General features: G+C 36.5%; 1 protein-coding gene across 2 annotated transcripts in view; it reads left to right on the forward strand.

The window, feature by feature from the left end:
• RASGRF2 (Ras protein specific guanine nucleotide releasing factor 2) overlaps nt 1-26,264 on the forward strand; it is a 157,923-nt gene that overhangs the window by 85,103 nt on the left and 46,556 nt on the right. Inside the window, exons 10-17 of one of the 2 annotated variants that reach the window (XM_035567542.2) lie at nt 3,172-3,332; nt 4,367-4,433; nt 5,279-5,415; nt 7,404-7,486; nt 10,500-10,748; nt 11,035-11,423; nt 14,490-14,615; nt 15,830-15,919. In XM_035567542.2, the coding sequence (XP_035423435.1) occupies nt 3,172-3,332; nt 4,367-4,433; nt 5,279-5,415; nt 7,404-7,486; nt 10,500-10,748; nt 11,035-11,423; nt 14,490-14,615; nt 15,830-15,919 (1,302 nt within the window). Of the gene's footprint in view, nt 1-3,171; nt 3,333-4,366; nt 4,434-5,278; nt 5,416-7,403; nt 7,487-10,499; nt 10,749-11,034; nt 11,424-14,486; nt 14,616-15,829; nt 15,920-26,264 lie in introns of both variants that reach the window. The other variant, XM_050716437.1, reaches the window with a different exon arrangement.

Genomic DNA, 26,264 nt, shown 5'->3' on the forward strand with positions numbered 1-26,264 from the left:
CAGGGAGCTATGGCTGGTCAGATCTCCCCCATGGGGGTTTGTGCCACTGATGTGCTCAAAGCCAGGGTTCATCCATGGAGCTTCAAGCTCTGCAAGTGCAAGTCCAAAATACTGCCTAGGAGCAAACCAGCAGCAGCCAGACGTCTGTGTGCAGGACCAAACAGGCGATGCAGCATGGCAGCCAGGCTGCTGCACTGCATCTTTGGGTGTTATTTTAAGAATGGCTGTATCAAAATTTATCTTTTAAAATTCCTAATGCATGTGATACTATGTAAATGCAGAAATCTGTATTGAGCTAATAAGTAATACCAAGCCCATTTGCCTTTCACATCTGACTGTAGTGTAACTTTGAGAGTGATGTCAATCTCCTCTCATTTCAATTAGGCTTGTATTCTTTCTCTTCATGAGTATAGACTGGTACAGGAAATATCTTTCTGGCACAGAAAGGGATAGGTATCCTTGCCTTTATTCAGGCTTTTCCTATGAAGGTCCATTTCAGCTTTGCCATATTGTATCTATGTTACATACTTCATTTTTCTAAGAGTTTGATTCTGTGAAGAATGTTGAGACCATAGGAATTCTCTCTAGCATTGCTTTGCAATGTATATTTCGGAATCCCCTTCAGGTTTCTTGGGGTCTCCTTTTCTTTCTCTCATATTTAGATACAGACTTTATTGTCAGGCACTCTGTAAGTCAAGGTAAACCATTAAGGAATATCATCTTTAAGAGTCTAAAGTTAAAACAGCAGCCTCAATCTGTAACACAACATTGTCTGACACCTGGAAAGCTGTCATCTGGTGGTCCTTCAGAGGCCACCAAATACTTTGTCTGATCTTCCTTTCATCAGCTGCACTGAATTTACCCCTCCTGACAAATATATCACAATTAAAAAGTCATGCAATAGTTGAGGTTGGAAGGGATTTCTGGAAATAGTCCAGTCCAGTCCCACCTGCTTAAAGCAGCATCAACTGGAGCAGGTTGCTCAGTACTATATCCAGTTGAGTTTTGATTGTTTCCAAGAATGGGGACTCCACAGCCTCTTTGAGTGAGCAACCTGTTCCACTGTTTGACCACCATCATGGTGAAATAAAAAAGCATCCTGAGTGGAGAAAGCCAAACTGATTTTGTAAACCACTCAGTACAATGTAGTTTGTTTTTTTTCCCCTATTTTTATTTTTAAATACAACCCTTTGTACTTGTTGGATTGAACATGGGCTATTACAACTATTCTGGCAGTATTGAAGTGTGAGTACTGAATGTGCTTAGGTCTGTAGCTCAATAAAAATTCCTCAGATTACACCAATTGTCCAAATCGTATACTATTAATGAACATTCCAAAATTATCTTCACTCAGTTATTGCAGCTGTACACTGGGCAATCATGACTTTTTTTTTTTTTCCTTAAGAGGAAATCTGTAATAGAAGCCATGTCAGGCAAATCATTTTCATCAATCACAAGAGCTTCACAGGAATGCACAAGGTCCTTGTTAGATGCGAGCCATACAGAAATCTCTTTCTCTCTGTGAAAGTTAAGTTCAGTATCAAGGAGAGATAATGTAATCTCTCTCTGCTGCATTTAAAAACTGCAGTTTCTTTTGATTTACCTTAAACAGTAATATTTCAGGTCCATACAGGTACACCATTTAACCTTCATCCCATTTTAGCAGAACAGAATATGGTATTCCTAAAAGCATCCTAAATAAAAATAAAAATAAAACAACAACAACAAAAAAAAAAATCAAGTTCCAAGGGTATATGTGTATGTGTATTATATTTACAACATTTTTCTAAGGAGCAGCATAGGAAGAAAAGAACAAGTAGAATGTTGTTACCAAAATGTTTAGGGGGAATTTCAAGAGAAAATTACACTAAGAATTTTGGGATGGGAAGTTGCTTGTGAATTGTTTTGTACATAGTACTGGCCTTGCACTAGGAGCTGGGGTCAACCAATGTCACAGAGAAGTCACAGCTCCAACACATGGGACTGATCTCCTTGCTATCTTTTACAGTAGAGATAAATATACTGTTTTGTCCAAGAGAATTGTACAACAAATAGTAAGTTTGTGGGTTTTTTTGGTTAGAATTCAGGTGAACCTCAAAAATGTTGCATACCTTTGCAAATTTCTGGAGTAAAACTTCACTGTTTTGTTGCAGTGACACAAATCATGGTGTACTCATTTAGTTTAAAAGTGAAATGGCTGTCAAAGTCTACTATGTTATAAGTTTACCAGTATATATTTTGCTATGCCAGATGATATGTTTCAAATATATTAATAACTTAACACAAATTAAATACATATGGGGAACTAAATGCAGAAAAAATGTGATGTAGAGAAACAGTAGCCTTTTCAGAGAGTTGTCATCATTTCTGCATAAGTTTAAGATCATGTATGTGAACTTCAAATTGTACTTCGCTATCAAAATTGATTCCACATTCAAAACCAGAAGTAATAACACATGGTGATATCAATATGCAAATGTTGCTCAGATAGTGTTTTTGAGGCATGAAACTGTACAGAAGCCTAGTTTTCCCCAGTCAGGAATTCTGCACAGCACAAATTCAGACCTACATAATGAGATTCAGTTTAGTTCTGAAGTTTTAGATGAGCTGTGTAGCACTGAAATTTACACAATGTAAAGTAAGAAGATAAGAAACCTGCTTCATTACCATCTCTCTTGCACAGAGGAACACATAGAAAACTGTTTTCCTTCAAAACATTCTCTTTTCATTCTCTGTCTCTTTAGCTTGAAAGTAACATACCTTTTGCAAGGTGCCAAAAGTGGAGTTGTTGTTCAGCTTTGTTTTCTGAACAATGTACTATTAATATCTTAAAGACGCATAAAAATTTACCCAAGATCTGGTCCAGGCATGTACATAAGTATAGGTCTAGACTGTGCTTGCTTGATTCTAAGCATGTTGTAAAGACAAACTTTTTTATCTCCATAAAAAAGGGCAAAATTGTTATCCTGAACTTACCCTAAAAAACAAAGTGAGCTGGTATAAAAAATATGAATGACTTGTGTTTAAAACAGATATTGATGTGTATTAGTACTTAATAGAATGAAAAGTTGCATGATTTAATGTCGTAGTGTTTGATGGATTAACACTACACACACTGCCTACTAAATATTATTATTGTTACAGTATGTTTTTCATTTTGATTATTATTAGGTTCCCTTATTCAAGTCCCTTCAGTTGAGAGGGGAAAACTTAGTAAAGTTCGTCTGGGATCATTATCTTTGAAAAAAGAAGGAGAAAGGCAGTGCTTCTTATTTACAAAGCATTTTTTAATTTGTACAAGAAGTTCAGGAGGAAAACTGCATCTGCTCAAGGTACAGATTCTACCTTATGACTCAGCTTATGAAATGAAAACACAGCTTCAGTGAAATTTCAATATTTTATGGCTTTAACCTGAGATTTTGTGTTATCATGAAAAGAAGTGAGATGATGTAAAGTAATTGATTGCTCTGTCTTCTTCCTGCAAATAATAGAATTCAGCCAAAGTTCTTAATTACAAAATATTACATGTTTTTTTTTCTTTTTTTTTTTTTTTCCAGAACTATGTAATCCTAATAAGCTGGGCGCTAGAAACAGGGCATAGTGTGTACCTCTGTATAAGCTATCACTGACTGTGAGTCAGTTTTCAGTACATATCAACCAGTACAACCCCATGGATTTACCACGGAATAATTTCCAGAGCTCTTAATAAAATTAATTTTAAAAGTCAGTTCTGTTTTCCCAAACAGCATATTTTCTCAAACCAAATGTTCTTCTAAGAACATTCTAGTTATATTAGTTGAGAATCAGGCCTTCTTGGGTTGGCTTGTGAATAAAGAAGAATAAGTAGTTTACAGAGTGGTTTATGTTGAACAGAATTTCAAGTTGACAAAGATATTATTTCTGAGATATTATTAAGACTGCTTAGAGAGTCACTTTCATTACTTTTTGTATGCTTTCTCCCTTTGTACTCTTTAAGTAATTAATGTAATTTGCAAAGTAAATTAAGTGTAACTGAACTGAAAGTATTAATTTGATATAAATTCAGAAAAAGATGATGAAATTCTAACCTTTTTTGAATCTTGTGAACAAGCCTTTATGTGAGATAAGTTATATATTGTAGTAAAAAGGAAAGAAATTTTGCACGTTTAATTGTAGTATTGATTTGTTTGCTTAAGAAAGATATTATGTTTAATCTAGGTGGTTTTGGTTCTTGAGGAAAAATGTGCATCTAGAAACTGATACACCTTCATAAGAGCTCTGAGTAATGTAAAAACATACGATAAGGTATATCAATGTTTAAAAATATCTGTAATGGCAAATAGGATCAAATGTCTACATTTATGAAAAACGTGATTTGTTTTCACAGACAGGAGGTGTTCTGTCTTTAATAGAGTGCACACTGGTTGAGGAGACAGATGCAACTGATGATGACTGTAAGTTACATTCAGATGTTTGTTGTAATTACAGTTCTAAGAATTTTCTTAAAATTGTTACCCTTTGTTTATTTTTCATAAAAACAAATTGATAAGTTCTCCCTGTTCATGAAACCAGAGAAATAACTCAGTTAACTGATTGTGTAGAATAGATGTTTTCATAATGGACATGCTGATTTGCGTAAGGGTTCGTTTTGCTTTGTTTGTTCCTGCTGTTGACATCCCACATAAGATTTTCATGTACATTGGCTGAAGGAATGTGACAAATTATTTGCTGACTTTTGTATACAAGTTCACCCCAAGGATCTTGGAAAGAAAGAAAAATGTCTTGAAAGACGAAACAGATAATTGAGTTTCTTAAATACATGGGGGCTGAGTGAGTTGGCAGAATTAGTGGAAAGTTTCTGTCTTGGACTCCCTACAACTCTTGACTACAGCCTTCTTCAAATGAAATAACAAAACACATTCCCAAGCTGATTTTACTGTTACTCATTTTGGCTTCCATGCTGGAGTTTTAGGCAGGAATTGCACTTGAATTGTGAAAGTAGTTTCATTAATTTCAGCATATTTGTAGTATATCAACAAAGAAGTGTTAGAAGGACTCTAGCCTTATTTGGCATTTTAAAATGTAACTTACAGCAACTTTCACTATTGCATGTTTGTAGCTTATTTTTTATTTGGTGTATGTGGAAAAACAAAATCACTGTCTTGGATCACCAGCTGGATTTGCTCTTTGTCAGAGAAATGCTTTAAAGTAACTTCCACTGTAAGTGGAAACATGATTTCTTTATTCTGTGGTTTGAAATCTAACATTTTGACTTTTTTAAACTCCTCTCACTGTAAAGCAAAAAGTTCTGGACAGGTGTTTGGACACCTTGATTTCAAGCTTGTAGTTGAACCTACGGATGCTCCTTCTTTTACTGTTGTCCTCTTAGCCCCTTCACGTCAGGAGAAAGCTGCATGGACAAGTGATATAAGTCAGGTAGCTTACTACATTCTTTATCTTGTTTGTTATGAGATCTTATTTTATTCTGTGTTTCTGAGAACTAATCCAAGAGTGAGCTGATGATTTCTTGAGGGCTGATTGACTGTGAAATATATGACAATACTTTAGTGTTACCTGTTTTCCCCCAAATCTTGTCTTTTCATTTGAGTCATCAGTGAAATATGTGTGTCTATGAGAAGTGAAAAGCTCCACAACTGACTTGACAGCTACATGCCTGCAAAGCTTGGAACTGGCACAATAAGTTAGAGGTAAATATAACTAGCTGCATACAACTGAGAGAGCAAAGAGTGAAGGGGTAAGTCAGATAGCCAGGGAATAACCATAAGAAACTTTTCTTCTCTTGTTCCATCTTTGAGGAAAGGAAAGTCTCCTCCAGCTATTGAAGACAGGGATTCTGGAGAGGATTGGGGTCAACGATTAAGAGAATCTTATAAGTAAGAGCCTAAGAAAGCTGAGACCAGTTAGCATTGTGAGAGTGAAAGAGCTTGACCTCCAGCCTTACAAAAGAAGGGAAGCAAGAGATGCTGAAGGGATAGGCATCACCTTAAAAGAAAAAAATAGTAAGGGCTCAAGACCCTGTGCAAACACCACAGGCATTTTGAAGGGGGAACTGCTATTACTGAACCACTAAACAATTGAGACCACTGGCCTCTTGAAAACAAAATCATTTTTCTGACTGAGCCCATTACCAGCAGAAACCATGTCATAAAAAATTACTGAATCAGCTGCCCAGAAGCACTTTTTTCTCTTTGTCCTGGCTACAGCCCTCAAGGAGAACATAGGAAATACACTAACAAAAACGGGCATATAGAAAGCATTTTTTTGATTAAGGTGTGTTCTCCCAACAATGTTTGCAAATGAAAGTGTATACATGTAGTTGCAGTTCATCCACAGAATGTGTCTTGGTTTCCAGAGATCTGCATATCTTATTAAATTACATGTGTATATGGCATCTAAGTCTTATTTGGTGGTATGTTCTTAGTGAGCTTGCTTGAATTTATATTCCTTTCATTCAAACCATAGGCTTCTTATGAAAAGTGCACATTTTTTTTTTTTGTTGATTTGACCCTAGATCCCTGTTACACTAATAACTTAGCTAGAAAGATAGTATCTGTGTAGTATAGCATAGTCTTGTAGTATTATGTATGAGATATTTGTTGCAGACCATAAAAGCCTCATCTGCCAGTGGACTGTCTGATCACTGCCAAGATCAAAGACTGGTGTTACCTCAACTACATCAAAGTACAAACCAGCAGAAAATGCTGTTCAAATGGCTTTGAGCTGTACTTACGCACCACCAGCACTGAGCTGCTTTGAGGACTGACTAACAGATTAAGCACCCCTAACTTCTGAACTTCTATTTGACACAGGACAGCCTATAATTTCAAAGCAGTGGTTCTGTGAACACACCCCAGCAGTGTTCTTCCAGATCCTAATACCTAGCCCAAAACCCTTATACAAGATTTTGCAACAGACTCTTCTGACAGCAGCTTCATATCTGTATTTAAGAATAATAGCACTGTTTGATTTTTTATTATTATTTTTTTACAATAAAAGTGTGTTTTTAGAAGCTATTTGTATTTCTCTTTATGTATAAAGTATTCTAACTTATTTGCAGTACTGATTTTTCAAGAGATGCTGGAGGTATTTAATTTTGTTCAGTTTCAAAGGAACTTTATGGCTATTTAATTTCCAACTCAAAATACCTAATCATGTGTAAATCTATGAGTGTGCTGGTAAAGATGCATGGACTTGCAGCTGTGCAAATCAAAGGAAAAAGACTAGAGAATCATGTCCACTGTAATTCCTCCATCACTGCTTTTCTTTTATGAAAATACTTTTTACCAGTCAGTTCAGGCCCCATGAAAGCTATGTTGTAGGCTTACAGTGATCCTAACAGTGTGGAAGCAAGTCCTCTTACAGTGTGTTTTGATGCTAACAGTTTTCAATATTTATTTTCACAGTGCATTGATAACATACGGTGCAATGGTTTAATGACCATAGTATTTGAAGAAAATTCTAAAGTCACAGTGCCACATATGATAAAGTAAGTGCAGCATTCTTTTCCCAGTAAACAAAATAGCCTTTTTGATTTTTAATAAAAGTTTTATCAAAAGAAAATGTGTTTTTGGAAAATGAAGCTTTTTATTTTGGTTTGGCTTCTTCCTTCCTTCCTTCCTTCCTTCCTTCCTTTCTTTCTTTTTCTTTTTCTTTCTTTCTTTCTTTCTTTCTTTCTTTCTTTCTTTCTTTCTTTCTTTCTTTCTTTCTCTTTCTTTTTCTTTCTTGTCTTCCCTCCCTCCTTCCCTCCCTCCCTCCTTCCCTCCCTTCTTTCTTTTTCTTTTTCTCTCTTTTTCTCTTTTTCTCTTTCTTTCTTTCCTTCCCTCCTTCCTTCCTTCCTTCCTTCCTTTCCTCCTTTCTTTCCTATCTTTCTTGCTTTCTCTCTCACTTTCTCGCTTTCTCGTTTTCTTTCTTTCTCTTTCTCTCTTTCTCTCTTTCTCTCTCTTTCTCTCTTTCTCTCTTTCTCTCTTTCTCTCTTTCTCTCTTTCTCTCTTTCTTTCTCTTTCTCTTTCTCTTTCTTTCTTTCTCTTTCTCTTTCTCTTTCTTTCTTTCTCTTTCTCTTTCTCTTTCTTTCTTTCTCTTTCTCTTTCTCTTTCTTTCTCTTTCTCTTTCTTTCTCTTTCTCTTTCTCTTTCTCTTTCTCTTTCTCTTTCTCTTTCTCTTTCTCTTTCTCTTTCTCTTTCTCTTTCTCTTTCTCTTTCTCTTTCTCTCTTTCTCTTTCTTTCTTCCTTCCTTCCCTCCTTCTTTCCTTCCTTCCTTCCTTCCTTCCTTCCTTCCTTCTTTCCTTCCTTCTTTCTTTCTTTCTTTCTTTCTTTCTTTCTTTCTTTCTTTCCCTCCCTCCCTCCCTCCCTCCCTCCCTTCCTTCCTTCCTCCCTCCCTTCCTTCCCTCCTTCCTTCCTCCTTTCCTTTCCTTTCCTTTCCTTTCCTTTCCTTTCCTTTCCTTTCCTTTCCTTTCCTTTCCTTTCCTTTCCTTTCCTTTCCTTTCCTTTCCTTTCCTTTCCTTTCCTTTCCTTTCCTTTCCTTTCCTTTCCTTTCCTTTCCTTTCCTTTCCTTTCCTTTCCTTTCCTTTCCTTTCCTTTCCTTTCCTTTCCTTTCCTTTCCTTTCTCGCTTTCTCTCTCGCTTTCTCTCTCTCTCTTTCTTTCTCTCTTTCTTTTTCCCATTTTTGTTGGATGGAATTAATTCTATATCCCAACATGTATCTTTTCAATCTGTTTCTTGAAGGGGTAGGAATAACTCCAAATGGTAAAGTCTCAATTCACAGTGTTGGACAGTATAGGATCACAGCTCAGATTTTTCTCTTCTTTGTGAAATTGCATTCAGTTATGCTTCAGATGAGTAATTTAATTCTCTATTAGCTTTTGTCTCCTGTCTACAACTCATAATTTTATTAAAAATATTTTCAAATTTCTGCACAATTTAGGTTGAGTGCAGACAAGTATCCTTTTCGAAAGTATTCTACTTTACTAGCCAAATTTTTTCTTTTCCTTTTCTTATATCTGAGAAAAAAAATTCTCTTACCATTTGAACTGATCACATCAAAGTAACAATCATTATTCATACACCTGCTTCCTTCACTCTTGCATTCTTTTCAATTGTTTATTTTTTCCAGAAGAGTCATTTCTGTTCATAACCAATAGTTCAGTACTTGATTCCAACTTTCTAACATAATTTTACCTTCTGGGTTTTCTACAGTTCTGTATTTACATCAGTTTTACCTACCAATATCAAATATAAATGTTAAGGAATAGAATGTACCCATCTGAATACAGTGCTAGAGCACATGCCTTTAATCACTGGAAAGAAGACATTTTATTGTCTTCATTTTAATTCCAGGAATTCTCCAGTCTTTAAACACTTCTGTTACCTACTGAATGTTAACATTAATATCTATTTTTCAAATAGTAGATTACAGCAAAGTAAAAGAAAAAAGTCAAGGAAAAAAAATCTTAATTCTATAAAAACATACAGAATCTTAACAACATACACAGATTTGTTCTTCCCTTTATGAGATTTTAATCATTGGTTTGATTTTTAGCATTCATTGGCCTTTAAAGTATGATAGTAAATAATGTATTTGGATGAATATATTTAGATGAAATAAAAAAAAATCCACTTTTCTGAGGACCCAACTTAAGAAAGAAGTATTGTATTTTATGTAATGCAGTGGAGAAGTGTTCAGAATACTTTGATGATGTAAGAAAAACTTACCTTTGCTCGTGAAAACACAAAACAGTATAGAAATGTGCTATACTTAGCATTCAACCTGTTTTTCTGTAGACTAAAGCATCAGCTAGACAAAATGAAGGAAAACCCCATTTAGAAAAAAACATCATGAGTAGGACTATGTATATGATTAATTCTTGTTGTGATGTCCAAGCAGAAAACAGTCTAATTTTTTTTTTTCACAGAAACAAACCCACTGGGGGGGTTCTTATTTGAAGTCTGAGACGTTTCATTCTGTTCCTGTTTGCTTTTTTTTTTTTTTTCCCTTAAGTAATTATTGGAGCCTGAGTGCAGGTGTTACATTGTAAGCAAGATTTAAGCTTAAATAAGGAGTTAGTTTTGCCGTCTTTTGCTGGGGTCCACTAGTTTATTTTATAAAGTGAGATCCCAGCAGAAAAGACTGCAAGCAGTTCACAGTTATGTTACAGAAAGCTTCTCATTGCAGTAGGTCTGCATGTCACAACAGCTTAAAAGAGACAAATGGTAACAATTCTGTCTCCTGTTCCACTTCAGAAATTTAGGCTTCATTAATGGTTTCTTAGATTTTGAAATGTAAATTAATTATTTGCCAAAAATGAATCAAAATGTCTTCAATTATGACATAAAATATAACTGAATGGAAGCAGGTTTTCCCACAAATGAAGAGTTTTATTGTGTTGATAAAATACAGGTATATATTTCCTGGTTCTGTGTTGACAGGAGTAACTGAAGTGATATCACTGCTGTACCATAATAACTCTTTCTTTTTGGTGAAATGTTCTAATTTAATATTCGTGTAGGTCCGATGCTCGTCTTCATAGAGATGACATTGATATTTGCTTCAGCAAAACTCTGAATTCCTGCAAAGTACCTCAAATCCGTTATGCAAGTGTTGAACGGCTTTTGGAGAGGCTAACAGACTTGCGATTTCTAAGTATTGATTTCCTGAATACTTTCCTACATACTTACCGCATATTTACTGCTGCAACTGTTGTACTGGAAAAACTTTCAGACATATACAGACGGCCTTTCACTTCCATTCCAGTCAGGTGAGCTCTGTTTTTTTTTTTCTTCTATGATAAATTTCTTACAGAGTTACTGGGGCGTTGTTTATTTTCAAACATGATTTTTTGTTATGTAAATAAGCTAGAAAAAAGTTCATTGTTTGTAAATAGGATGCAAGTTTTTAGATAAATACACCTCAACTTTCGGCCCAGGCTTTGAGAACTAAGTGTCATACAGATTTTGCATGCACAAATTCGTTTGCAAGTGTTTTCACCTAAATCCGTTTTACATTTGTTATTATGATGTTGCTTTTTTGTTTCTTATTCTAAGGTCTTTGGAGTTATTTTTTGCTACCAATCAAAATAATAGAGGAGAGTACCTAGCTGATGGGAAGTCACCACATCTCTGTCGCAAGTTTTCTTCTCCTCCTCCACTGTCACTTTCCAGAACTTCCTCACCTGTCAGAACTCGCAAATTGTCATTGACTTCACCACTGAATTCGAGAATCGGTGCCCTTGATCTCACTACTTCATCTGTGGCAAGCAGTCCTACCTCGACCTATAGCCCGGCCACCTCCCCTCCGCCAACAGGTAGCAAGGTACCTCTGGACCTTAGCAAAGGGCCCTCCTCTCCTGAGCAAAGCCCTGGCTCCATAGAGGACAGCTTGGAGAATCCTCGCATTGACCTCTGTAACAAGCTGAGGAGAAGCATTCGAAGAGGTATTCTATATCTACAGAATACTGAATGTTACTTCTGCTAAATAGAGTTGTCTCTAATAAAAGCTTAACTTATGTCAGATTACTGTGGAGCAGCTGTTTCTTATTCCTTTTTGTTTCATGATCAGAGTAGCCTGTGATAATAAAATACTCTATTTCTTTTCTAGTAGAGGCTGTGATGCATTTCCACTGCATTTCCATTTCTTTTTGGTAGGAATAGCAGTATGGCAGAATGATATTGTCTGTTTTCCCTTCAGAAGAATGTTAGGAAAAAAGACAGACAGAAATGCTTGATTCCAGTTGCATTTCCTGAGGGTTAAAGATTTTGGAGCTGTCCCATGAAGTAAAATATTAAGAGAAAAAGAAACAGGAATGTAAAAACCTGGCAACTTTAACATGTTTACATAGCAGAGCTAGTTTTTCAGAAGGATTTCATCACTAATCCGAACAAGTAATGTATGTGAGCATTTGGTGCATTGTTGAGATTCATGCCACCTGATTGTTATCAATCCAGAAGGTAGACATCTAAAAAAGATTAATTGCTCCTGTGCAAATGCCTCTTTTCCACCATGGCCTCTGTGAGACACCTTAGAATAGGTATTACTTTCAGAGGGATAAAGCTAGTTGATATAAACCTCACTGTGGACATCTGGAATGGGAGCATTGCACATAGAATCATAGTCATTTAAGTTGCTCGAAGCAAGAAAGTAGCTCTAATCTCGTAGGATGCATGGGTGAGTAGTTATTTCTCATCGCTGTTTGGGAATGGAGAGATGGTCTTCTCAATTGGAATAAAAGTCTATACTAATTTTTTGTACTGTTGTTATGTTAAGCAGAAAATGAGGAAATACAAAAATACTGTTTTCTTCCTAAAACTCATGTTTAGAAATTGTCCTCCAGGGCCTGAACTACAACCTGAGCAAGTCTGAGTTGAATATGCCTTGATTTTATTTACAATCACTTTAACGTTGGAAATCGATGAAACCAAAGAGAAAAGAAGAAAAAAAATTATGAAAAGTAAACTAAGAAAAATATGATTGAAGCATTATGTCTCCTTCCTACTGATGCATTATTTTTACATGGTATAATGTATTATTTAACACACAATCTTTTCATCAGGCAAGTTAGCCACGTTAGTGTTTTAGGAGTATATGCTTGCCAATTCTTTATGTTTTCATAAAATGCTGATCAGCTGTTATATTTAAACATGACTTTTCTGTATGCTGGATGTTTTTAAATGAATTGCATAACAGCCTCTAACATACAAAATAAAATATATTATTTACTATGTAGGGTTGGGCAAATTCTTCTGGTATGCTAGGGTAACCACATTCAAATCAATGTGACAGCATGTTCCAAAATACAGGCCATGCATTAAGATTAATTTTATATAGGTAACTGCAGTCTTAGATATAACATTTTTTGTTACACTTTAAGTGTACACCTACTAAAGAATAGATTATTCTGGTCTACTGTTAGCACCAGGCATTATCGCAGAGGTGTTAACATACTGCATTCCAGTCTGTCAAAGCTGGGAGTGTCATCTGGGCAGTATGAGGGACATTCGGAAATGGCAAGAATCTCATCTAATTGCTAAATGGCAGTCTCTAATTCCTTTGGGGATCTCCTACTGAACAGTTTCCACACATTTGGGGGGAATTTGCAACTAGCTAGCTTTGTTCTCCAAGGGAAAGTCCTTTTGTCACAAGGCTGCTTGTAGCATATTCAGGAAGAGGAGTAAGTTTAAAAAGAAATCTCACAAGGAGAATGGAAATGGGTATCAGAAGAACTACAGAATGACAATCTACACATTCCACATCATTCAGACATGGTTCTTGGTTTCAGAAATTTTCTGGGTAAGGAGACCAATTCTATTTAATCAGGAGACACCATCTCATTATGGTTAATACTCTTGCTCTGGTACTGCCAGATTTCTGGAAAAACAGGTGGCTTATGCTAATCCAATATAATGTACAAATTCAGTTTCCCAGGACTTATTGTTATGGTGGAGGTTGTTCTTGTTGAATGTGGTCCATTTACATTCTGGAATTTTCACCTCCTTCACCCACTTCCAAAGTTTATTTATATTTTTCTATATTTATAGTACTTACTTTATAGTACTACAGGCACAGTTGTCATTTGTATCAAATGTAGAACATATTTTGTCAGCGTTTTGAAAATACTTGGTTTTCCCTTGTTTAGGAGGTATTCTTTTTGCTATTCTGTAGTTATGATCATTCCTTTCATTATGCTTCTGACAGAAGAATGCCTCCATAGACTAATCAGCTCTGCAGTGTTGTTTGGCCCTTTTATTAGGCAGTTTTCTGATTATAGACAGTTATCCAACAAAGGTTCTTTTTCATGAGCTCATATGAAACTCATGACTTCACATATCCTTATTACATTTGCATTCCACTGGATATTCTGCTGACTTAAATTGCAGTCATAGCCAAACTATTTTTAAAACTGAGAACTTGCTGTTTTTCACGAAATTCTTTATTTATGAGCTTTTGTTTGACTATGTCGTAGGTACAAAACTTTCCTTCCAGAGGATAATTATTGCTGAATCTTCTTAATGCAGAAGATGCATGGCAAGTTCCAAAAGCAGTACCATTTCAATGTACTATTATATAACAACGATAAAAAACAGATTAAACGTGAACAATTTTGTGTTAAATAATATTTATGTGTATAAGGTTTGGTGTTTAAACACTGGTATAAAGTGCTATTAATTAATGACTTTTTTTTTCTTTTTTTTTTTTTTTCAGTGAAGCCTCTTTTGACACACAAATCCTTTTGTGTCATTGGAGTACAGTTCAGATTGTTCGAGGTTATTATTTGCAGACTTTCTATCTTTTGGTGTTCATAAACTGAGAGTCCTGAATCACCTGTGTACTCTGTGTTCTCTGCAGAGCAGCACTATTTTCATATCTAAAACAAAATAATCTGACTATGCTCTGTGATTTAAAAAAGCATACTTTAAAGCCACATATCTTTTTTCCCAATGACCATGAGTTGTAAAATATGAGCGATCATCCCAGTGTTAACATCCAATTTCTTTTAAAGCAGCAGTTCTAGAATCTGTGTCAGTGGACAGGACTATTCCTGAAAGCACCTCAGCAGTGGATACTACAGAACTTTCCCCATGTAGATCCCCCTCAACACCACGTCATCTCCGCTATCGTCAATCAGGAGGTATGAAACTAAACTGCTCTGTGTAATTTTAAAGAGTTTAAATACTTTAGCTGTAATCTTTGCAGAATACTAGAAAAGAATAATCTTTGAATAATGTGTTTTATTTGTATTTTCCTTATTTCTCAGGTATAAAAATAAAAGCATTAAAATGTGAATTATGGCAGTCAATACAGTTAGAACAAGAGACTTGGAAGCATATTGGATTTCTGTGTATGATGAAATGTTCTTTAATAGATTGAACAGGATGTACTAATACTGAATCAGTCTTATTCTCACAAAATTCTCAAGACCTTTACAGATTTTTTCAGCTACTAAGGGGACATATTTTGGACACCATATGTAATCATGAAATACACAATACCCATTATTGTCAATGGGGAATGACTATGTCTGTTTCCTTGTATGAAACTGAAAATTTACAGATGGTATCGCATTATTCATTCCAAAATTTGAATAAACTGCTCAGTTGAAGAGGAAGAGTGAGAGCTGGAGCTCCTCAAATAGCTCTCACATGGCTATTCAGAATCATTAACAGAGCTGTGAGCTATGTCCATGAATACTTAAAATGCTGTCATCTCACACAAGCCAGATTTCAAGGCAGTTGTTTGATGCCTGGGATTATAAAAACAAAAACAGAACAGATTCTTCTCAACTGTTAAGTTACTGAGACACTTCAATATTAAACCAACAGTAATCTTTTGTTATTGGGTATGGTTACAGTGGGATGGCAAGATTTTGGAGCTGGAAATTGGGAGGAACAGTACTATATTATCCAAGTATTGATCAGAATCAACATTCACAGAACTCCTTATATAGAAATCTTGAGAAATTTTGCAGAACTGTACTTATCTTAAGCAGTGATCTCGAAAATCTGTAAATCTCATCATGATTGGTTAAGATGCTTAGTCCTTTAACATCATTTTTTGTTACAGTTGATCCTCTGTACCATTGTTTCTCTTATTCCTCATCCCTGGCAATGTCTTAATTTTTTTCCATAGTGACATCAATTATAACAACCTGGAAATAAAATTCAAATCACAAATATCATTGTGATATTTTTATTTCCTTTCATGTAAAATCCTGTGACAGTGACAATAGAAAATGTTCACAATATATAAACATTAGTGAAGAATTCAAATATTACTGTCACCTAACCTGGAAAAATTAAAAGCTTGTAGTAGCTGTCAACCTTTCTCTGTCTGTTCTCTTTACAGTACAAACTGCTGACAACAGTCACTGTGCTGTTTCTCCTGCTTCTGCTTTTGCTATTGCCACAGCTGCAGCAGGGCATGGGAGTCCACCAGGTGAGAAAAATTTACTGTAACAAAGAGAGATAACAATAAGATACCTGCGTCTCAGAAGGTAAATATTTCTTAGGAAAGTATTTACCTGAATCCCAAATAGCTTTTGTTATTATTTATTACTTTAATCTGCTTGGTGCCCTATCTTGGCTGGAGCCTTGGCTTCAAATTATGAAGCCAATATGAAATATTTATAATGTGTATCTCATTTAATATAAAGGTTTTTCTTAAAACTTTTTGAAATTATGATAAACTGAACTAAAGGTAAAAAATACTATATTACAGTACTTAATAAAAAACAGTATTTAACCCTGTAAGTTTTTATAGGAGAAATTCAAACACTGGTTTTATCTCACAAATGCAATGTAGAATGTAGAATTGTGATTGTATGATTGAGTTGACTTGAATACACAGTTCAGTTACATTCAAAAGCAACTTGAAAAAATGGCATTAAGAAAGAATGAAAGTAAGGAAATCCATTCACCAAATTCTCATTTGAAAAAAAAAATATTTCCAAAGTCCTTATGTATTACAACCTTCTGCTTAACAAATAAATAAATAAATAAATAAAAATATCCAGATTTAATAGAAAGTCTATGTTTACTGCAAATCAAAAGGTCACTGAGAAATTGACCCACAAAAGTGACTAACAGGATAAACAGCTTAGGGTGTTCTGGTACATCTACTCTGTTGCATTTCAGGCTGCAGCAATCTGAAAATTTTGTCCCATGAAGCAATTTTTGTCACCAGATAGTAAAATAATCTTTTAGCTGTTTCTCCACCACTCTGCTCTGGGGAATTGTCGATAACTTTCCTTATATCTACATTAAAGAAGGAAAGGTTTTAGAATAAACACAAATTTTAACAAGTGAGGTCTTCATACTGTACCGCATACTTTCAAGAAACTGCTGTGGGCTTTGCGCCTATGTTTTATGGACTCTAAGTTTACTAAACTGTTCAGCAAGATTTTGGATGGTCACTGTATAAACCAATCATAGACTTACGTCAGAATCATATTTATTTTGTTTAATGTTCTATCTGTCACATTTATCCACTATGTCTAACATTGTGTGCATTTTGCTTATGAGTGAGTAGGCATCATGCTAAAACAATTTCTGGACAGGCATGAATGAGTGTTCCTTGTATACTTTCTTTGATTTTGGGGTGATTACAAGAGTTACATTCAGTTTTAAGAACTGTATAAACCTCACACAAACAGGTATTTAATACTTTTTTTCTGAAGAGATTAATATCTTCTGACTTTGGAATCTGTCATTACCAACGAATTAGTAACACATTTTGCTTTATGAATATATAAGAATATATTTACAAATTGTTCACAAAATACAGTAAAAGTAAAAAACCCTGTTTTCCACTAGGACCAACACAATTAACAATTACAGCTTTTGTATTTTAAAAGCACATCTTAATTCTTGTCACCTAAGTGTGAGGATAAATAAAATCTACAAGTATGCAATTGAATGAATTTCAAAGCACTGAAAAAGGAAGGTAACAGCTCTAATATTCTTATAATTACTTTTTTTGTATTGCTTTTTATGCTGGTTCTTCATAAAAAGTCTACTTACATCTACTGGCTAATGTAAAAAACAAAAAGAAGATTTGTCATTCAGATGGACATGATCCCTCAGTGAGTCAGGTCTCAGTAGTGAATGAGTTTTATGTTTTATGCTTCTTCTTTTTTTTTTTTTTTTCCAGTTGGTTCTTGTCCTCTTTGGTGCAGATACTGTAAAGTGTGCTCTTTAATATAGTCCTACATGGAACATAAATAAAATGGCAGATGAAATTCAATGCTGATAAATACTAAGTAAATGCACACGAGAAAAAACAGTCCAAGCTTTACAAGTGAAAAGATGGGCTTTGTGCTCAGCATTATTTTTCAGGTTTGAGATCTGAGGATTATAACAGGTAGTCCTATTAAACCATCCTAGTGCTCAGCAGCAGCCAAGAAGGTAAAGGAAACATCAGGAATGGTTAGGAAAGAAGCAGAGAACAGAACAGGGAAGACCATTATACTATCACTGTATAAATTCAGAATTTGAATGTGTAGAATCATAAAATCATAGAGTACTTTGGATTGGAAGGGACCTTAAAGATCATCTAATTCCAAACTCCCCACCACGTTCAGGGACTCCTCCCACTAGACCAGGTTGCTCTAAGCCCCATCCAGCCTGGCCTTGATGTATATTGAATACTATGTACAGTAGTGATACATCATCTTTGAGATGAGGGAAGGAGAACTAGAGAAGGTTCAGAGACTGCACTCAAGGATGACTGGAATTGTAAAATGGCTTCTGTGCATTTGAAGTTCAGAAAAGAGATGACTTGAAGGACTGATGAGAAAATTCTGTAAAATCATGGATTCCACAGGGAGTGTTAATAGGCATTTGTTGCCATTTCTGATGCCAGAGGTAGGAGGCATCCAATGAATTTCACGAGGCCAAGGTTCAAAATAAACACAAGTCTCTGGTTCTTTGTGCAATGAATAGAAGGCCTGTGAGATTCTGTTGAAGTACGTTGTGAATGCGAGAGATTTACCCAGGTTCAAAAACTGGACAGCTGCATGCAAGTGAGAGTCACTGGGAGTTACTAGATAGGCAAATTTAACAGCTTCAGTAGCAGAAAACAGTTGGAGCTTGTGGAAAAATATTAGGAAGTAAGAATCATCTGTGCATCTTATATTCTCACTGTTCGCTGAAGTCTGTCTCTGGATAGTTTGGTTTGGTTTCCCAGGGCAAGACCTCTTAGCTCTTCTCTTCTTTCCGTCTTCCAGTTTTAACTGTTCAGAGATGTGTCAAAGCAAGTACATTAACAGACACATCAGAAAGTCCTACAGTCATGCACTCTACCAGAGCCAGGCATGAGGAATATTTAATCATCCCCTGAGAGAGTGTTGGCCATAATATTTTATAACTAGTGTCACCATGCAGTGGTAAGTTTGTATATTGATAAGTATGCAAAACTCTGAACAGCTCTCCCACGTCATATGATAGCTTGGCTTTTCTTTAGATAAGAAACTGGGGGAAAGCTGCCTATGTTGCTCCTGTCTGCAGGCTGCAGCCAGCAAGTGGGCTGGGTGGGAAGCCAAAGGTGAAGGTCATTTGAGTACTTTGGCTACTGCAGATCTCCTTGTACTTCCCCCTTTGGATGGAGTCTGAATGTAGTGCATGTTGGCAGAGTTCTCAGTGTGCTCCACCCACACTGTGGGGATCAATCCTGTGCTTCAGGGGCTTTGATAGTGTTGTCAGGGCACCCTCATCTCTTGGGTTAATTTGTTGTCTGGGTGCAGGAGATGCACAAATAGGGCTATCAAGGCCCAGACATGCCCCACCACAAGATAGGCTGCACCAGTTTATGAGCTGCTGAAAAGGAAGTGGTGGGCACCACTGCATTGCTGTACAGCATGCAGAGCTTCCTGCAGATAAGGAATTGATCGCTGAACCAGAATGACTCAAGTTCTTATGCCCTTCAGCATTTCTTTATAACATACTGATTTTGATGCCATTAATTATAGTTATTGTACAGGTAGCTGCATTTATGATGGTAAGCTGTACTTCTTGTCTTATTGTTCTAGTCCATCTGTCTAGTTTAATAGTAATCTCTACATATCTTACTCATGTTTTTGGCTACACCCTTCCAGAAAATTAGCATATAACTTGTTTATTTTAGCAACATGATAAAGGTAAATAGAAATACAAAGTGAAAGTAGAAATTGTTAAATTAAGCACCACAGGTAGACAGCTTGGTGCCTGCATGAATGATAATATGCACAGTAGGGACAAACACAACTTGTTGTGTCCTTTATATGTCCTTTTTCTTTTGAACTATGTGACCAATGGCTGGATGGTTCATAGGCTGCTGCAGCTGTAGTGCTCTGTCACGATTAATAGGCTGCTCCGTATCTTCATTCTTCTTCCCAATTCATAAAAATAGGGTAGTATAGTAACATCTTCTACCATAGAAACAGGCAAGCCAAAGTCACTTTATTCTCTGATCTTAACAGCTTTATTTCGTTGCAATAAAGCTCATTCTTTAGGGAACAGGACTCTTCTGAAAGTTATGCAAACATCCTTCTCTAGAACAGTGTAAGATAACCAGTTTTTCTGACTAGATGTAAACTAGTATAAATTCAAGTTGTTGTAGGGACATGTATTTTTTATTTATTCTGAACTACCATCTCCATTTCCTCAAACTCTCTTTCCTCGCTCCTGAGCACTTCTGTTCAGCCACATGCTTCTCAAAGTGGTGGATAAACCCTGAGCAATCAAGAACATATACCTGCTCAGGGACATTAGCTATCTGAGCTGTTTCCTCATGCCTCTAGAAAAGTGGTTCTTGATTTCTGGCTGAATCAGAGACAGCTCCAATAAGCAACACAAAGGTACCTAGCAGCTCTGTTCTGATGTCTGCCTTCTTCTTTTCTGTAGAGAAAAGTTTCATCAAAAAATTAATTTCAGCAATCTCAGCCTAATGAATGTCCTGTCAATCTCTTCAATCATTTGTAGTTTAACAGTAAAAAAATTGTTGCAGAATATTACAAGAATTAATTGATAACAGTATAATCTATACAGCACCCACAGCATAGCACTGTATAAAAAACAATGTATTATATGGAATATAATAAGGTTATTTCTTTCATTTGTTGCTTGTAGAACTTGTGAATTTGCCTGGTTTATCTTTTCACAATCCCTTCAAACATGTTATTGCTTCTTTTTCTCCTTTTATTTTTCTCAATTTTGCACAGAATCAGAACACAATCTCAAGATCTGTGAGAGTATCATGCACTGATTTTTAAAGAAAAATAATATTTTATCATTCATTTATTGAACCTGCTTGCTTTGCATGCAGGTCATCATACATGTTAATATTCATAAACTATGAAAGTGTTCTGTGTGACTAGAAGAGATTATAATTTCACTTCAAATCTTGAGCAGTTATATGGATGAAGACAAATTAGGGAAATAATGCTGTACTGTTTTTGTAGAATCATATTATCATTGAATGGTTTGGGTTGGAAAGGCCCTGAAAAACCATGTAAATCCAGCCCCCCTGCTATAGGCAGGGACACCTACCAGGTCACTCTCCTTGAGCACTTTCAGGGATGGGGCACCCACAACTTCTCTGGGCAACCTGTTCCAATGCATCACCACCCTCTGAGGGAAGAATTTCTTCCTTATATCTAATCTAAATCTACCCTCTTTTAGTTTAAAACCATTCCACCTGTCCTATCACCATCTGCCCTTCTAAAAAGTCTCTCCCCAGCTTTATTGTAAGCCCTCTTTAAGTATTGAAAGACTGCAATAAGGCCTCCCCAGAGTCTTCTCTTCTTCAGAATAAACAACCCCGGTACTCTCAGCTTTTCTTTGTAAGAGAGGTGCTGCAGCCTTCTGATCATCTTTGCGTCCCTCCTCTGGACCCACTCCAACAGGTCCATGTCTTTCTTGTGCGGGGGGACCCAGACCTGGATGCTGTACTCCAGGTGGGGTCTCATGAGAGCAGAGTAGAGGGGGAGAATCATCTCCTTCAGCCTGCTAGTTATACGCCTTTTGATGCAGCCCGGGATACAAGGGCTTTCTGGGCTGCAAGTGCATATTGCCAGCTTGGGTTCTGTTTTTCACCCACCAACACACCCAAATCCTTCTCCATAAGGCTGCTCTCAATCTGCTTGTCACCCAGCCTGTATTCTTGTTTGGGATTACCCTGACTCAGGTGATGGACCTTGCACTTGGCCTTGTTGAACTTCATGAGGTTCACATGGGCCTATTTCTCAATCCTGTCCATGTCCCTCCAGATGGCATCCCGTCCTTGTGAAGTATCTGCTACACTGCGCCGCTTGATGTCATTCACAAACCTGTTGAGGATGCACTCAGTCCCACTGTCTATGACATTAACACAGATATTAAACAATACTGGTCCTAACACAGACGTCTGAAAGACACTACTTGTTGCTGATCATCTGGATGTTGAGCTGTTGACAGCAACTCTCTGGATGTGGCCATCCAGCCAACTCCTTATCCATCAAATAGTCAATCAATCCAATCCATGTCTCTCCAAACTGGAGACAAGTATGTTGTGTGGGACTGAGTCAAAGGCCTTACAGAAGACCAGGCAGATGACATTGTTCAGTTTTCCCTTATCAGCTGATGCAATCGCTCCAGCATGGAAGGTCACCAGATTGGTCAGGCATGATTTGCCCTTGGTGAATGATGAATAAAACAAAAAGTATCTAAGAACATAGCAAACATAAATTTCTGCTTTACTAAGAAAGTCTAACACAATTTTAAGATAAATAGTTAATCTTGAATTGATCATTTTATTTTGAAACTTTTCTACTGAACATGGGCTTCAGGGAGATTATTTTGACAAAACCTAAATTCAAGGTCTAAATTAATCTTCAATACTTAGTATAGTCTTAGCAGAAATGCTAAAAGAACTTAAAGAAGCATATTTTTTCCTCAAATAAAATTAGAAACCCAGAATCTCCTGACATGGAAAACAAATGTTAGACAAGAAGCAAATACTTAATCCCAAGCAAACAGATGTATATATTATTCCCTCATGAGCATGGCATCTTTTAACCAGTAACTCTGCCATCCCATTTCAACTTGGGTACTTTGGTATTTCCAGCATGCTGCAAAGCTGCCTTCTTCCTCCTACAGCATGCTGATCTGCACTGTAAAGAATGTACCATTTTTCACAAGAACAAGGTGACATATTATGAGAGAGGATAGGAGTGGGATGGAAGCTTGTGGTTGGCAGGAGGGCCTGGCTTCTTCAGTATAAGCATTTGTTTTTTAAAACACATATGAAAGGGAGAGGAGAGGAAGTGAGAAAGAAGTAGGAAAAAAGAGTCTTTGGGGGAGTATCTCTGACAAACATGATTCGTATGTAGGAAAATTGGCCCCATGTTAGCAAAGGAGGTAAGATGATTTTATTCTTTATAATTCTAATGATTTAAAAGAGTAATTAAAATAACAGCTTGAAGCTTCAAAGCATCTATACAAAAATGAATTGCTTATGTACTGTCCCTTTCAATTAATTGCCTAAACATATCTCTGGTGGTAAGTTAACTGACTTGAGCTATTTACCCAAGTGTTGTTTAGGAGAGAGAATTTTTCCTAAGGCCTTTGAATTTTGAAACTTCTACCCTATGAAAGAACATTTCAAAAGATCACTCAGTCAGTCTTCATGTTCATTATGTAGAGTAAGTATAACCAAGATCCTTATAATATTCACTGGATATTCCTATAGATTACAGTAATGGTTCAGAAAAATGATCTAAATTGCCCTTGGTTTTTGTGTAGCAAAACTGATTGGCCTGTTTATCCAGCAATTTTCTGGTGTCATCTGCTTTTTCCACAGCTCTTTGTATGTCTGCAGAAGTGATCAGACAGTCCTTTGCAGCTGCAGCAGATTCTCAGCAAAGCAAGCACAAAAACTGCACCATTGATTGCTAGTTGAAGCTGCTAAATGCAAGCAGTGTCTTTCTTTAAAGCAATTCCATCTGCCTGGGCATTCAAAAGTACCTACTGTTGTCACTTCCACATGCTACCACTGAAAAATAGTCTCCATTGTTGACTATGCATCTAATATGGTTTGTGAGTTCTGGATCTGTGGTCCTGCAGTTGGTTGCTGTCTATGGAGGTGTCATATTCCATTGTTAATCATGGCCTTTAAACTATGTATAAAAAGATTTATGATACTTTCCACTGATAATCGGTTATGCATTAGTGCACTAATTAGATGCATTAGCTATGCATTAGTGATGGAAAAGATGTACAGAAAAATGTACAGTATAAATGTCTCAGTTATTTTGACTTGGCTATTTTTGCATTCATGATCAATGCCAGGAATAAATTATTGTGGGCCATTTGTACTTTGTAGTTATGTATTGTACTGTATTTGACCACGTCTGATATAAAGCTGCCAAACCTTGATTGTAGAGTAATTGAACGCAGATGAGGATAATCAGTGTTGAAATTTTGATGTGAAAATGAATACAGAAAGTTCTCATCAAAGGTGCTGCAGGTATTTGTCTGCAGTAAACTATCCTAATAGTAACAGCAATAACAAATAGAAATGGACTTTTGTAAATTATAGCTATGGTTACCAGAATGACAAATTTTCTCTTGAAAGCTGCATAAGTACTGAAGGTATGCCAGATGAGTCCTGTGAATTCTGAATTGGACACGTTAGTCTTGCTTTGATTACTGTCACACTATTAGACAGAGAACAATCAGCTAAAAGTAGTAATTCATGTTTCATAGAGACCCAAATGACACACTGTGTCATGTGAAGGCCTTTCCATTTTGAGAAATCAAGCACAGATTGATTATGACTGATTGCTTATTTAAAAAGGCTAAAATTAGCATGAGAAAGTTCAGCAAAGGTTTTTAGTGAGAGCTGCTCAGCTTATTTTAGGTTGTGACCAGTGGTGCTGTTCTGCAGGCCTTCAAACTATTAGCCAGCTCCCAGTGTCACAGTATCTTTGGTTTACTTTGTTTGTTTTGGCATAAGGAATTGGAATAAGGGAATAACACTTTGTACCAAATGATACAAGAGAGATCCTAGGTGTATGTTTGTATGTCCGTGTGCCTGTGGTGATATATATGATTGTGACAAGAGGAGGCACTGTAGCTTCACATATTGTTGCCAGTGTGGTGCACTCAGCACTTCAATTGGATAGTGTGACTTGGGAGTCGCACCCATGCAAAATTATGAAGGTATACAATCCCAGTGGGATTCCACTGATGTCTGAAATGGAAAAGCATGTAGAAACATAAATTATGTTTTAATCATACATAGTATTTCCTTATTAGTTACCGTGTTGCACACAGATTGATGTGAATATTTAGTTCCACATTCAAGGATACCAGCTATACTGTTCAGGGGGTATTTTCCCAATTCTGAACAGAGGAAAAATAATTTAGCATTACACAGTTATGCTTTGTAAAACAGATTCTGGAGTAGGAAGTAAAGTTAATATGGAAATTATTAAGGGGACATTAGAATTAAGTGAGGTTAGTAAAGGAGATGTGTGAACTGTTTCTTTTTCCATTGTGAGAAGAGAGGCAGAGAGAGATTTCCTTGCCATGGTGAATGTTACGTGAAAGAAGAGTGATATCTGACAGAGATGTCGAGATGGACTCTACATCATGTGGATAGTAGGGTAGTGCACTTCTGTATTATTACTGTACTCAACATTTTATATTATATCAATGGTCACAAGCCAACCTTTGAAAAGGTATATACTTCTTTATGGCTGAGTCAAACATGTAGTCCATGTCTACAGTCAAACCAGAGAATTTGTGTCTTTTTTTAATTTGATTTTCAGTATGTTGGCATAAACATTGCTATTAGTACTAGTTATAGTAATTTTGCACTCAGTAATTTTCTTGGTTATAACATCTCATCCTCTGTACTGGAAAAGCTTTGTCAAACTTCTTCCTTAAGAATCCAGACCTGAAAAAAAAATCATGATGGTGATATCCCAATTGGTAATTGAGATGCAAAGAATTTTACCGTCTGTTGTTCTGTAGCTTAACTCAGTCCTGCGTTTCACAGGAGTAGATTGGCACAACTGGGTCACGAGTATTGCAAAGACTATTTCTAAGCAGTTGGAAGATGGCCTTAATTTTAACCGTAATGCTTTAGGTAGCAGGTTTCCACGTGGAACTCCTGTCATAGTTATGGGATATCATCCGATCAGTGACATCAGGGCCCCAGGCATGGTTAGCAATCCTGTTTAGGTTGTGTACCTCCATTCCCACTTCCCGCTTTGTGGTCAGGAACTGCAATGTTTAGTTCCAAGAAAGAAAAGGATTCATGTGGGAATTGGTATCCTCCCCTGATCTTTTATGCATGACAACCAAGTGTTGTTTTTTTTTTTTTTTTTCCCCTTGTTGTTGTTGTTTTACCTAATGGCTTTAGCCAGAAACTGGAAAAGTGACTACTAGTTCCCTCTTGGGAACATGTTATAATGAGATTTCCAGACCAATTCATGTAGACTTAGGAGGGTTTGATAAGCACTGAGACCTGAATATTGCATAGCTTCCTTCAGTTCCACATTTTGATTGAAGAGCTGGAAGTGAAGCTGGGTGGGAAATAATCATTGACTTACTCTAAACCTTACACTGTTCTTCATAAAAAATGGTTATGTAACAGTTACCCAGAAGCATAGACCAACCAGCTTTCCTTCCTTGCAGCAGGAGAGTTTTTAGGAGTTACCCAGATGTCCTTTCTGGAGTTAGACACAGCTAGTGTTCATGTTGCAGCAAGACCTGCCGGGCTGGCTGCAATGCAGCGAGTGTCTTCTGTGGGGCTGCAGGGG

The sequence above is a fragment of the Cygnus atratus genome, chromosome Z (assembly GCF_013377495.2).
Source record: "Cygnus atratus isolate AKBS03 ecotype Queensland, Australia chromosome Z, CAtr_DNAZoo_HiC_assembly, whole genome shotgun sequence".
Classification (NCBI taxonomy): Eukaryota; Metazoa; Chordata; class Aves; order Anseriformes; family Anatidae; genus Cygnus; species Cygnus atratus.